General features: G+C 47.6%; 1 protein-coding gene across 2 annotated transcripts in view; it reads right to left on the bottom strand.

Moving 5' to 3' along the window:
- Positions 1–13,991, bottom strand: part of UBTD2 (ubiquitin domain containing 2) — a 45,669-nt gene extending 31,678 nt beyond the window's left edge. Inside the window, exon 1 of one of the 2 annotated variants that reach the window (XM_039559649.1) lies at positions 13,870–13,991. In XM_039559649.1, the coding sequence (XP_039415583.1) occupies positions 13,870–13,939 (70 nt within the window). In that variant the 5' untranslated portion in view covers positions 13,940–13,991. Of the gene's footprint in view, positions 1–9,406; positions 9,532–13,869 lie in introns of those variants that run through there. The other variant, XM_010399635.3, reaches the window with a different exon arrangement.
- Between the last annotated feature and the right edge of the window lie 645 nt (positions 13,992–14,636).

The raw sequence follows: 14,636 nt of genomic DNA, 5'->3' as shown, positions 1-14,636 counted from the left end.
AAATCTGGGTAATTCAAGGTGGAATGCACAGGACAGATGGCCAACTCCATGTTCCCAAGGACTATCTGGCTGGACATGCCACGCTTGCCATGTAACTCCTGCCAGCACAGCAGTCACAAATTCCAGGAGGGAAGGAACAAAAACAAAGCCTCCAAGTTGGAGACTGTTTTTGCAATGACCAACGATTAAATTAGCTTAGTTGAAGGATCTAACACCATGTCTTGAATTTATTCCAGTGTCACAGTTATTGGCAGGGATAAAGTTTCACATGAGCCAATTAACTAAATGCACTATTACTGTATCTCAGCTGCTTAAGCTCATCAGTTAATTAAGAGCTCAGTGTAAGCTGAAAATAGGAATCTTACCTGTCACACATCCCAAACATACATTATCTTAATGATTTAATTTTACGCTTCCATATTACATTCCTCAGGTGCCTGAGGAAAACTGAAAAGCAATTGCTTGGTTTAAAGAGAAGTGAAAGTGAAAGTCACATAAACACAGATTTATTCTAAGAAATTGGATTTCTCACAATACTTGCTGCTTTATTCAGCCCTATTTTACAGGGTAGATTTTCATGGCAAAGTTAACATTTCACACTTAGTTTTGAAACTCAACTCCTCTGTGTTCTCCTGGACAGTCATCTCCCAAGAAACTCCAGCACTCACGGCTGGATAAAGCTCAGCAGCTGGAATTTGGGGTAGGAACACGACCAACCTCTTGGCCGTAAGGAATTCCTACCCTTCAAGTACATATTTTGTTAAGAAATCCATATTTATCCCAGAGTTTGACACAAGTAATAGCAGATAAGGACATCAGTGGATTGCTCAGATAATTAGAAAGCAATCTAAGCTAAAATGAAGAATGTCCAAGCCTTTGTTGCAACTTGTATAAATATCTGAATGTCTGGTACATCCAGGGGAAAAAAAACCCCAAACCAACCCAATCCTGTAAATGGGAGCACTGAACAAAGCAACCTTAAAACTTCATCCTTTCAAGGCCTTTTTATCCCCCTGTGGATGTACTTGGGGAAAAAATAGCCCTGTTACAGTCTCTGGTCAAGGATTATTGATGCAATCAGAGAATGGTTTGGGTTGGAAGGGAACTTGAGGGACATCCAGTGCCACCCCCTGCTGCAAGCAAGGACACTGCCACTACCCCAGCTTGCTCCAAGCTCCATCCAGCCTGGCCTTGGACACTGCCAGGCATCCAGGGGCAGGCACAGCTTCTCTGGGCCAGTGAATCCAACCCTAAGCTCTTAAAATCCCCCAAATTGGAACATAATCAAGACCTCCTCCTCCCAGCAATGCCGAGCACAGACAGCAACTTCTGCTGCTCTCGGTGAGATGGAAGGACCTTGGAAGAAGCACAGGAAACTGCCCTCTTCATTTAAATTGCTGAAATGAAACGAGATTAAAGCAGCCAGAGCCTTTCCACCTTTAGCAAATTAATCTGATCTCTTTCAGAAGTCCCTGAGCACACGAGGCTTTAGCTCTATTAATGGCCTGAGCGATGCTTGCTCAGTGTTTCCAACACATAACAGCCCTTAAGTAACTTCCTTTCCAAGGCAGGGATCGCAGAATTTGACTGAAAACACATTTAATTCTCCACAACTCAGGGCAGGCTCAAAACTGGCAGCACCACGATGATGCTGGCAACGCTCTCAGTTGTGACATATCCAGCAAGAGCTGGAGCAGGTCTTGGCCATGGCCTGTGCTTGTCCTTTCTAAAAAGGTCCTCACCATAAAGCTCAAGGAGTTTATTTCTCCTGTGTTATCCACTCCAAAGCAAGAGCAGACCTCTTTGTCAGGCCAGATGCACTTTTCCTACTTTTACTCATTATTTCAGACATAACTGATGTAACAGCAGATTAAATAAGTGTGTGAAGATACTGGACTTGAAAGCTCTGCTAAAAAAGTTCTGAGTTCAAGCAGACGTCTCCACTGTTAGAGCCTCTTCTCACCCCTGCTCCCCTTTCTGCAAGGGAAAGTAGTTTCAAACTGGAGGATGAGAAGTTTGACTGGTAATGAGAATTATTAAAAAGAGATTCTTATTTCAGGCATCTGGAAACAAGAGCCCACCTCTCCCATGGCTTTTCAGGGCAGGTATGACGATTTTGTTTAGGTAAAGGAACTCATGAAAAGCATTGGGGAAATAAAACCCCACGCATGGAAACCTGCTGATAGAACTGCACAGTTAAAAGAATTCATAAGAATGGCTGGATGCAAGTCCATGGCAAATTCACTAATTACTGTGCTCTAATGAGCAAAGCATGCCCAGGAAGTGCTGATTCCACAGCTCTGAACAAAGGCACCTCAAAGCCCAGCCCAGGAGAACTGGGGCCACATTTCAGACCTGGGTAAAAGCTGAGGATGAGCAGGAGAAAAATGCACTAAAAAATGTTCCCATGTGAGCAGCATCCACACAGCTCCCCCATTTGTATCATCAAAACTGCCTTTAACACACAATAGTCCCCGCTGAAATACCTTGATAGGAAATGTTCTGTGAGAAAAAAGGCTCCTCATTTATTAACCTTCAACATAAACCAAAAAAGTTGGAAAGTTTCAAAACACAGGAAAAGAAATGGTGCAGATCCCTAAACCTGAATTGCATGGCAAGAGTTCCCTCAGCTGGAAAAAAATCCCCTGATTAATTCATAATAATGAAACGAGACATGTGAAAGGAGGAAGGGTGAATGCAGTGAGCAGAGAGAAATGCACTTCATCAATGGAAGATGCGTTCAGCCTGGAAATTTGGCAGGCAGAGCAATCAGATAGCGACAGAATCCTTGAGTAGGCAAACCTGGAAAGAGTTTCAAGGCAAGATTAGATCAGTTGGTGGAATTTCTAAGCCAGAATATTCTGCTTGACACAGCACTGAAGCAGAGATACAGAAACCTTTGCCGTCCTGGACTTTGCAGAACTTTGTTTGAAGCTGAACTGTCACTAATTAAGAAAACAGATTTTTAACAGGCTCGATTATCAGATCAGGATCTCAGCATCCCTCTGGACAGAGCTGCCAAGAGATGTTAAAGCAGGACACTGGCAGGAACCAAAATGCTTCCTCCCCCACCCCCAAATATCTACAGTATTTTCCTAACTAATGTGAGCTCAATGCAAATGATTAACTCTTGGTAATAAGCTTCCCACCACAATAAGATAAAATGCTAATGTTGTTCCTTCCCACTCCTGCAGCACACCAATCATCAGAAAAAACACGATCAGTCAGAAAGAATTGCAGTTGCATTCCTAAGATAAAACACCTTCTTTGGGATGGATAAAGCAGGAAAAATTAATTTCATAAAGGAACCCAAAGCAATATTGTGAAGAAGTTGTGGTAAGCACCAATTTAAGTAAGGTTACTTAAAAATTCTTGAGGAAAAGTTGCTCCCTGAGAACTGATCGTGACTGATCCCAGGATGGATGAAGGCTGGGAATGGGGAGTGGTTAGAGCCCACCCACTGCTGTCATGTTAAGGATAAAAAAGAAATTTGGGTGACTGTGTTTTCCCCGCTGCTGGGCACCAACACTCCACAAACCAGCAGATTATTTCAATTTTCAAGCTACCTAAAATTTCAATTTTCAAGCTGCCAGAGTGATAATTTAATCAAAAGCCATGACTTCTCCTCCTCACCTTAAACCTAATTCCTACATCACCAAGATTTTGGAGACTTAGAAAGGGCACAAAACTTCCCAGGGAGACAAAGCACATACAGCCCTTGAGATTCACCTCCAACAACAGCCGTGAAGAACCTGTTACATTTTCTAAAGGTTTGTGTTACTTAGGAGAAAAAAATGATACCCCAACTACAGTTCAAGTGTTTTCAGAGGTTTACAGGAAAATAATCTCTGCCTACACTGCTTTAGAAAGTCTCTATTATGAGGTAGAGCTCAAGAATGAAAAGATTATTTACTACTAAAGGATTTTTATTCTGGTACTGCCTTGTAACACCAAACCACAACAGCCACGCTCACTTGTTCTGACAATGCTGCTGCTCCTTTTTTATTCCCAGACGCCAGACTAAAATCATGTATTCCCTGTTCTACTTTGCAGGAGTTTCAGATAAAGCCCAAACTCGTGCCTGTAGTATTTTTTGAGCTATTTTAGCACTGTATTATAAACAGAGCAGCTGGATGCACACAAGGAATGTGATTTTTGGGGATGCACTAAGGCAGTGATGGGATTTTGCTGTAACATCCATGCTGGGCCATCCAATGTGTGCCTGACTGGAAGTGTGTGACTTCAGTCAAGCAATAATCATGTGGTTTTCTGGTGAAATTTGAGCTTTTTTGGCACCAGGACTACTTTTAGATCTGGCTAAACACACAATGGAGATCTGTGGATGTGAAAAACACACAAATGTGTGTGAGAACTCATCTCAAATGAGCATTTAAACCTGTCTCAGGATAATATCCAATATTGATCAGCACTTCACAGAAGGTATTTTTGTTCTAGAAGCAGTTGTATTTATAGCAACCCATGTGCTTTCAACGAACTTCTGTGGGCACAGAGCAAAAAAAAAAATAAAATCACACACACAAAAAAATCAGTCTGCTACGTGTTCCACCGAGCCAAGCCATCAACATGCAACTCACGAGTGAAATCCAACTCTTAAAAAACATAAAGCTTAAATAGCTCTGTGACAGCTTTCCTCTCCTTCAGCCCTCCGAGAGCTCCCCCTCAGCTGGGACCTGTGATTTCCCACCCGTTTCATGAGCAGATTTGCTCACTCCAGGCACGGCAAGGATGGAAATGCCCAGGGAAAGGGAGACACTGGCTCACCCTCAGCCAGTGGGACACTGGCATCACATCCCAGGCAAATCTGGCAATGCTGCTCCTTGGAAGTGGGAAGCACTGGACAGCTGAGCTTCAGCTGAATGTGTTTGACTCCTGCTGCCACCAAATACATTCTCCTTGGGAATACATCCAGCCACGGAAACTGCATCCAACCTTCGGATAACCGTCGTGCTTTCCAAGCTACGCCACACTCTGCTTCCCAAAAACACTTCCCAACTGCTCCTTCCCATCTCTTCTCACCCTGGGGAGTGGTAACAAGCTGGGAGCAGCCAAAGCTGTGCTGGGTAGGAATGGGATTTGTACCTGCACTAAAAAAATATCTAAAATACGTTTGCATGTTCAAAGATTTGAGTGTCCCCTTCCCACTCGGAGCATGTCCCCTCTGAGGGACAGGGATGCAGAGCAATGGCTCAGAGAGGCTCAGGAGCATTTGAAAGCTCACTATTCTGCATTAAAGCCACTCTTCTGCCATACCCAGCTTCTGTGTGCACCAGAGAGGGAGAAAAACACATCCAAACCCACTCTGAAGGCACAAATCCAGCATGCGTGACACAGGCAGTGCTTGGTGACAGCTCTTCCAGGAAACGCTTTGTGCAGTCAGTGCATGGGAATTAGCAATTTTTCCTGAAATCATTTCCCTTTTCTCCAGCCAGCCATTATCCTGTGCTTGCTGATGCTCTGCTGCAGGCTCAGGTGCTCCCACAGCAGCATGGGGCCAAAGAAAACAACTGGTGGAGAGGAGAAAATGGCATTTGGCAGCTGCAGGTGCCCTCTGCTATTTTGTAGGTGCTCTTTTACAAAGAGACTGTATTTACCCACACAGGCAGGAAATCACAGGAGATGAGAGTTCTGTGGCAGGGAAACAAAGCAACAAAGTAAATGCCACGGAGAGATTCTTCTGCTGAATCCACCGTGCCCTTCATCACAGCATGGGAGCAGACATGGAGCTTCACGGCTGAATTTTAAAAATAGAAAGGTAACAAGCTTCCCATCCCAAAGTGCTGTGCTCTGCTTCCGATGCCATTTCAGGCCCTGGGAGTGCTCTCAAAGAGCACACAGCTCCTCTGGGAAAAGGTGAAAACTGCCTTCCTCCATAATCTGTTGTCTGAACTAAGAGAATTATTTATAGTTGCTACATTTATTATACATTATTATAAACTGGAAGCTGTTACGAGCTATAAAATGTTTATCATTTCAGGGGGATGAAAAGTAAGCTATTTATAGAAAAGTGCTGGTAATGTTAGGCTGAATTTATATGTTTTAAGAGTGAACTTTCCCTATTAAACATGTGCAGAGATACCACGCAATCCTTGGCCGTGTGTGATGCATTTTCCCATTTCAGCCTCTCATTTTTTCCCCCTGGGCACTACCTGTCCTTGCTGCAAACGACTGAAGCATTTTTCACTACCATTTGTGAAGTGCCTCTGCTTTCATGTTGGAGAATGTGGGGGAAAACCACATGACAGATCATGCAGAAACTCCCCAAATGCCCTCCCTTCCACCTAATCTGCAGCACAAGGATGTCTTTATACACAGACACACATCTAGAGACAGACATATAAAATCCTCCAGCATGTCTGAGATTCTCCAGAAGCGAAAAATCAGCGCTTCAGAACTGTGCCCATCTCCTCCCACAAATGGCTTTCAAGCAGGGCTTTGAATCTTCCTTTTTAAATCCTGTTCACTGAGGAGAGGGGGAGATGGGAAGGGAAAAGGACACTGAGAAAAGGCTGAAGGGAGGAGCTGCTAAAACTGCTCTAATCCACAATCCCAGCAGCAAGGATCCCCAGAAGTATTTCTGCTTTTAGGAAGGACAATTTCCAAATGTTTTCCATGAGGCCTGAGAGGTCAACTGGATGTGGAGCAGCTCCTGCAAATTGATAGCATCCCATAATTGTTCCTGCATGTATTACCTGCCCAGCCTGCAGTGCCCTTGCATTTCCCAGTGCTGGGAAGTCTCAGGATGAGACTGATGGCATTTTAAATATTTAAGGTAGTCTAAAAAACTTCAGCCTCGCTCAGCATTTAAGAGAGCTTTTCATTTACTCCTAAGGTGGGAACCAGAACAAAAAACACTTTATGCAGTTTGCTGTGCCCAATCTTTGTCCAGCTCTCATTTGCACTAAACTGAGTGTGCCAGGGTCACCACAAGGCAGCAAATGCAAAATTCAGGTTCCAGCTGAACCTTAACTAAACCACAAGAGGCATTTTCCCAGCACACAGGTCAAACAGCGCAGTACCAGCTGACATCCTGTGCTCAGAGGTGTTTTCCACATCCAGTGCCATGAGCATTCCTGCTCCTTTGGGATGCAGCCCTGCAGGATGCTTTGGATCCATCACCTCTTCTGAGACAGACAACTCAAGTCTGAAACAGTGAATTACACTGCAAACACAATCCCCACGTGAGGGGAAACCTTTTTGTTTTCTTAAAAAGCAAGAAAACAAACTAGCCAAAAAAAAAAAAAAAATCCCTACCAAAACTGACACTTCATTTACTTCCTAAGTCGTGGAACATTTCTGTTTTTTCAACTCTAAATTGCCAGACAACACAGAGGCAGCAGATGAAAATGTAACTGAAAACCTCAGAGTGCAAGAAAAGTGTTTTATTTGACTGTCAGGAACCAGGGTAGTGACTCCAGCTTTTCTATTCCCCCACAGAACAGGTCACCCTATGCCTCTCCCTCCTGATTTTGGGTGACTGAACCTCACCACTCATAACGTGACTCTTGCAAAAGAAGCAAGAGTCCTACCGAGCTTCCAGTAAACCCCACAAACCTCCACCCAAAAGCTCCTGCACGTAGGAAAGGTGAAGGTGAACCAAAGGATCCTCCCTGGTTGGGCACCCACACCACCCAGGAGATGCCCCCTGGACACCGCCCTGCTCCATCCTGGCTGCTGGGAGGGACAACTTCCCCCCAGAAATGCTCTTCCCTTCCCCAGACAGGGATGCCAGCAGCTCTGGGAAGGAAAAAATCTCCTGGCCACACACCCGGCTGTGCCTCTGCATAGGGAGCAGCCCATGGAAGGAAAAACAAGCAATTCCCATATTTACTGTCAGAGCAGAAGTTGGGAAAGCCAGGCTGTGGGAGCACTGGGATCTGGCTTCTCCACAGGATAGGACGAATCTTGCACCAGCCACCCACAAAAAGTCATTTGGAACGTGGTGAGAAAGAATTGGGAGGATCAAGAAGCACCCACCAGCCAATACATCATACTTCCCTGTAGAAATTTGGGCAAAATACCCCAAACTTTAAAAAAATTAGGATTAAGAGAAAAACCCACCTCAAATATTTGCATCAAAACCCACCTCAAATATTTGCATCAAAGGCAGCGAAAGCCAAGGCGGCAAACTGAAAATAATTTGTTTAAATATCTATCAGACATTTATACAGAGTCTGGAAAAAAGGATGAAGGTGATTTGTTACATCACACCCTCAATTACCACAGTCCTGTTTTGCTGATAAAGCAGCAAAAACCCATTTATGTTCCCTTCTCAATTATGGTCACTTGGCCACAAATTTTCTACATATTTATATTCTTTCTTTTTTAGAGGTAACCACAGCAACTAAGGCCAACTTGACCCTTCTTTGTACATGCAAGGAAACTCACAGGAATTTGCAAGACTTAACTGCAAGGCAGATCTGTACTTCAGGCTTCAACTATATTGTAATTTGTGACTCATAAATTATATTATTCAACATTCACATGAAAAATAATAGCTATCATATTACTTGCTGCAATGAGAGAGGATGGCTGCTTTGTAGAGTTTATTCAAACTGGCAACTAATAATATTTCCCATTTATCAAAGACCTCCAAAGCACAATGACTGTTCAATTTATTGTATTTAACATTCAGTGAAGGAGGATGTTGTTGTTTTCAACACTGCAATCCCAAACAGAGAAATTAAAATAAATCACTTCAATCTAGAAGCCAAACAAACAATTACATGGAGGAACCTGCCAAAAAGGAAACCAAACAGCTTCATTTGCCAGCCCTTATTAACAGCAAAAATAACACCTTGTTTCAGTTTCTGAGAGCTCCTTGTTATCACCTGGAAAACAAAACCAAATCTAGAATTTACAAATGAAAAGTGTCACAGCATCAGAATAACATGCCAGGAGACGAATACCTGGGACTGAATTATCAGGAGTTGTCAGCACTAATTCCCAGATCCTAATAATCTCCAGGAGGCTGTGGGTGCCCAGCCCTCAGGAAACAGAGTTATAAAGGGCTACTTTTATTCCAAAGCCCTGATAAAACCCACATATTTCCCCCATTTTGTGGAAATCACAGACTCATTTAGACTGGAAAAGACCTTTAGGATCGTTGTTAACCCAGCACTGCCACCTCTGAACCATGGCCCCATGGTGTGCTCCATCTACACACCCTACAAATACATCAGGGATGGAGCAGGAAGGATTTGGAGCAAGTTTCAGAGCCATGCTAAACTTTTTTCATTATTCCATTAAAAAAACCCCAACAGAACCAAACCAAACCAAACCACAGAAAACACCCCACAGTGGGCCCTAACAGCAAAACCCAGCTCTGATTTATTAATATTTTTGCCAAAAGACATCCAGCCCTGTACTCCAGACCAGCAGGAACTACCTGAAACCCAGAGGTGCCTCCTTCAGATGCCAGTGGAAGCCCAGCCAGGTGCTGTGTGCAGGAAAAACCATCACAGCCTGCACCCAACATCTCCAACCCACCGCAAAATCCCTCTGGGAGCCTCTTTGTGTGCTCCACTACAAAAGGGAGGCACCAAATGCTCTTAAGTGCTCAGTCAGGAGCTGCTTGTTTAACCCCCCCCCGTACCAGGCAGGCAGAGAGCCCCACTGTATTAGTGCCATTGTGAGCAACAAATCTCGCTGCTTAATATGCAAATTCCCCTGGTCAGTCTTGCAGAGCAGCTCCATGAAAGCAGTTATTGTGACTCCCAATTAGCCATGTGACATGCAGCCCCGCACAGCACTTCAAGGAAAATATTTAAGAAACTGTTGTCCAGTTGCTGAGAGCAGAGGTGGAGCACAACATTTGCCTTTCTCCGAGTTAATGAAGCGTCAGCACCGCATCCAGCTCCACGGGAGGAATTGATGGTTTGAATAAACTCCCATTCTGGCAGCCCTATTTCCACTTGGCCCTGTTCTCACTGCTGGGTGATGGGGGCAGCAGGAAAGAAGACAAATTTCAAACAGAATCAGCATCTTTGCTCCCAAGGAAGGGCGATAAGAACTGCAGCAGGCAGGCGAGCATCGCGTCAAGGAGAGCTCAGCAGCAATCAGACAGCTGCAGCCAAAAGCCTTAATCTGGAATGACTTGTGCTTCCAGACACTGTATTCCCTGCTTCTCCCTCATTCCACACAAGGAACTGTCTCACTGAACTTCATTCACCAGGTAAGACAAAGTAATATGTGACTCCTGAGAGGGGTCAGAGTCCGCCACGAGAGAATGAACAGGTTCCTCCTTTTCCTTCTCACTGCTCCCCTCAGAAGAGAGGAAAGAAATAAACTGAGGAGCTCTCCAGGAAGGACTTGCCTGTGGGGATAGGAGCTGGCACAGCTCTCCTGATTTTGCTCCACTGAACATACCTGATGTACAGGCACGAGGGCAGAGTTTCCCAGCAGATAATTCCAAGCCCAAAGCTCTTCCAGGAACACAAGTGAAGAGGTCACACAGCCTGGAAGTGGCTGGAGAGCAGCTGTTTCTTCCCTGTCTCACCATCCTGCAGGAACTCGGTCACCTTTGACAGGGCACAGCTGGAAAAGGTGCAGTGCTCAGCTCCTGAAACCTTGGAATTTTAGGTGGGAGACGGCTGAGCTAAAGGGATGAAGTGGGGAAAACCTGTGTCTATAAACCAGATAATGATCACCTTTTATCCTCCTTTAATGAGTCCCCAATAACTCCCCCAGGACACCCACAATTTGGCTCTGCCAGGCTACAACACATCGAGCACCAAGACAAGAACTTTTCCAGTCTATGCCAAACAACATCCTGGTGAAATGAGAACTTGCCAAAAAGAGCAGTGCTAATGAAACAGCTGGTACCAATCTGCAAAGCCCATTTCATTTCCAGCCCGATGGGCAGAGCAGCATCTGTTAAATTCTTGGTGAGGAACCGCCTCCTCCTGCTCCGGTCAGTGCAAACAGAACCCTGCAATAAACTGGGCTTGTGATTAGCTCCATCTCACGCAGGCAGACACACCTGAGGATACACAACAGCTCTCCTGACACACACAGGCATCCTGACCTTGAAAAATGCCCAGAGTAAGAGACAAAGGAAGCACACGTGGCCAGGACATGCCGTCAGCTCTGCTGAGCTGCACACGAGTAACGGGAAGTGCCGGCCATGGACAAAAGCACTGAGGAGAATACAGGGATGTGACAAACCCTCCTCTCAACTCCAGTAACACAATTGAGCACGATTTTGCCACTCCCCACTGCCCTGCAGTAAATTGAAACTGGGATGAATCAGACTGGAGATCTGGCTCTCACTTTCACCCAGCATCGCACACGGCCGCTGCTGTCAGATCGATCTCTTGAGCGCTCCCAATTCTCCAAGAAACTTTTCCATTCTGGGGAAAAGACAAAGCCTTTCTAAAATAAGTCCATCAGTGGCAAGTCAGAAGCATCACGTTTCTGTTCCAAAACACCTTCCTAGGATTGAGAAATGTTCTGGCCTTGCTCACTGACAGCAATCTGAAAGCGAATGTAGCAGGTTAGGTCACAACCCCGGAGCTGGAGGAAATGAGCCTCACTTGGGGAACAGGAAAAAGTCATCTTTCTGCACTGGTCTAGACTCCAAATCGTCTTCACTTGTGCTTCAGCTGGTTCATTGGCTGATGCCTCCAGACAGAAGCTCCCCTGAGAGAGCAAGTCAGGTTTCATGCTTGGCGAGGGCACGCTGGCGGAATTTGTAAAGCTCCGACTCAGCGCAGGCTGGACTTTGACATCTGGGGAGTCACGTTTAGAGAAGACACTCAGAGCTTCTTCCAGCTTAACCTACCCCCCCTTCCTTGCTTGTGGAGAGGCAGGAACAGATCTGTAGCATTACAAAACAGCCTATTGCACACTGGAGCTGATTGTTTAAGACAGTCCTAAGAAGCTCATAATTCAAGTGAAATTTCAGCGCTTCTCACTTCAGCGAGACAACCTTAAGGAACATTATCCTGAGAGCATGAATCAACACGAGCCAGCTGACACGAATTTCACATCTCTTACATCTTGAAAGCCCAGCTGCTGTTGTAATGCACAGGCACAATGGGTTATTTAACCCCACAGCAGCAGTGCCATGCCCCGGGAGCACCAGGCAGGGACACAGAAACCCTGGATGGAGCCTGCCCACCTCACACGCTGCTCTGGGCTGTGCAATCTATTTTACAATATCACCCAAACCCTGGTAATGTGCTTCTCCTATCTCACTTATTTGATATCACAGGTGAGATAAGAGCGAGGAAATTAAACCGAGCCTATTTCTGTGACATGATCTCACCTCATAACACCTAGCTACCAAAGCACATCTCAGGGCAAGCACCAGTGGAGCTTTTAATGCTATCTTTTTGGTCAAATTTTGGGGTATATGATGATTCCTGCCATTCCTTCTCTCTGACTGGTCCATTCTGCTCAGCACTCTTTTTACTGGTTTGCTTTTACTGGTAAAAGCAGGTTTTTACTGGTTGATAAATCTGCTTAGTACAAATGTATTTCAGGTAACCGACTTCTTCCCTTTTTATGAATAGGGTAAGGAAGACTACTCAAAGCTATACAATTCCATGTAATGACACTAATGTGATTAAATCCACGGGAGGTTGTGGAGCCTCTCTCTTTGGAGACATTCCAAACCCACCTGGATGTGTCCCTGTTGTCACCTGCTCTGGATGACCCTGCCTTGGTAGTGGGGTTGGACTGGATGATCTCCAGAGGTCCCTCCCAACCCCGAGTATTCCAGGATTCTGTGAAATCCCACATAGTTCTTAGCAGCTGGAATTCTGGTATTTCCATGAACTCTGTATCTGGCATTAGTCAGCAGATGGTTGGTTCAGATACAACTCCAAGTGCTGCATATTTTAACATTATGAAATAACAGCAGACTCACTGATAGAAAGAACACCCATCAACTGGGACATCCGAAATAAAACCAGACCGATAAGTAACATTCTGTAAGACACGGGGGAACACGCAGACCTAGGTCAGAAATTCTCCTCCTGAAATCTGGGGACCCTGCATGTGTGAGCACTACTTATAAGTCAAGTGTCCTGTTGGTAGGCTGACTTTAAATGACTATAAAACATACACAGCTCAGCTGGAGAACATCAGGGGTCCACAAACCTGAGAGCGTTGAAAAAGCAATCATTCAGGCATTTAGCTGGAGAAAAACAGGAGGGGAAAGGCTGCTGACACCGCAGCAGTGCTTGCACACCGGCTTTGCTCCCCAAGCCGGGGTGCACTTGCACACGAGGGACAGAGACCACGCTGCTCCAGCATCTCCAGCCTCCGGGAATCGCTCCCTTCGCACGCCTGAGGCTGGAGCAAAGCACCTCTCTCGGCTGAAAAACAAGCCCCGGCCCCGCAGCAGTGCCAGGATCTAAGCGAGCTGAGGAATCATTTTCCGCACACCACAAGGAGCGGAGCCCGAGGAAAACAAACTTCGGGAGCCCCGGGCAGGCCCTTTCCCCAGCCTGGCTTGATTTCAGCAGGGGCCGCGTCTCGGAGCCCTCCAGCACTGCCCAGCGACACAGACCCGACACCGCTCCCCGGCACTGCCCAGCGACAGAATCCGCCGGCAGAAGCCCCGGCACAGCCGCCGCCACGCCGGGGCCGCGGGGCTGGGGCGGGGGCAGCGCCCGTGGGGCAGCGCCCGCCGAGCGCCCGCCCGGCCCCGCCGCCCCGGCAAAGTTCGGGCGAATCCGGGGGAGAACCTGAAGGACAAGCCGGGGGATGATCCGGGGCACAGCCGGACGCGGCGCCCCGAGGCCGGCAGCGACAGCGCGGCTCCCCCGCCCGCCGCAGGCCCCGGCCCGCAGCGCCCGCCCCGGGGTCCCTCCGCGGCCCCCCCGGCCCGGCGCCGCCGCTCACCTCCGGTGCCGTCCGAGTTCTCGTTGAGGCTGCCCGAGGAGTCGTGGTGGGAGCCCACACACCCGCCCATGGGGCCCGCAGACCCGCCGCCGAGCCGCCCCCCGCCCCCCTCCCCTGCACCGAGCTCCGCCGCCGGCCGGGCAGGCGCGATGGCTCCGGAGCCGCCTCCCCGCTCCGCAACACCGCCCCCGGGGCGCGGCCTCGGCCCGCAGCCCGGCCCCGCCCGCGGCCGCGGGACCGCCCCGACACCGGCGCAGGGACCGGCACCGGCGCAGGGACCGGCACCGCCACCGCCACCGGCGCTGGGACCGGCACCGCCACCGGCACCGCCACCGGCACCGGGACCGGCGCAGGGACCGGCACCGCCACCGGCGCTGGGACCGGCACCGGGATGCGGGGCCACCCCCGCGCCCCCATCCCGGGAGGGTCCCCGCGGCCGTGGGTGCCGGGCTGTGTTTATTCTCTCCTCACTGTGAGGCTCCCCCGTGCTCTGCTGTGCTCTGCCCCATCCCTGAAGCGTTCAAGGATGGAGCTCTGAGCATCCCGCTCCAGTGGAAGGTGTCCCTGCCCATGGAATAAGATGAGCCATAAGGTCCCTCTGTGATTCTGTGATTTGTCTCTGCGCACGAAGAGAAAGTCCACGCTCAGATAAATCTCTGCCCCAGCCACCCACCCCACTGTTATCAGATTGCCAGTTTGAAATAAAGACTAAGCAAACTCAGTGCTTTTTGGTCAATCTGACCAAGCAGACTTCAGTTCTCTGAAAA

The sequence above is a fragment of the Corvus cornix genome, chromosome 13, assembly GCF_000738735.6.
Source record: "Corvus cornix cornix isolate S_Up_H32 chromosome 13, ASM73873v5, whole genome shotgun sequence".
NCBI lineage: Eukaryota > Metazoa > Chordata > Aves > Passeriformes > Corvidae > Corvus > Corvus cornix.
The sequence above is the reverse complement of the archived record's forward strand: the minus strand, read 5'-3'. Positions and strand labels throughout refer to the sequence as shown.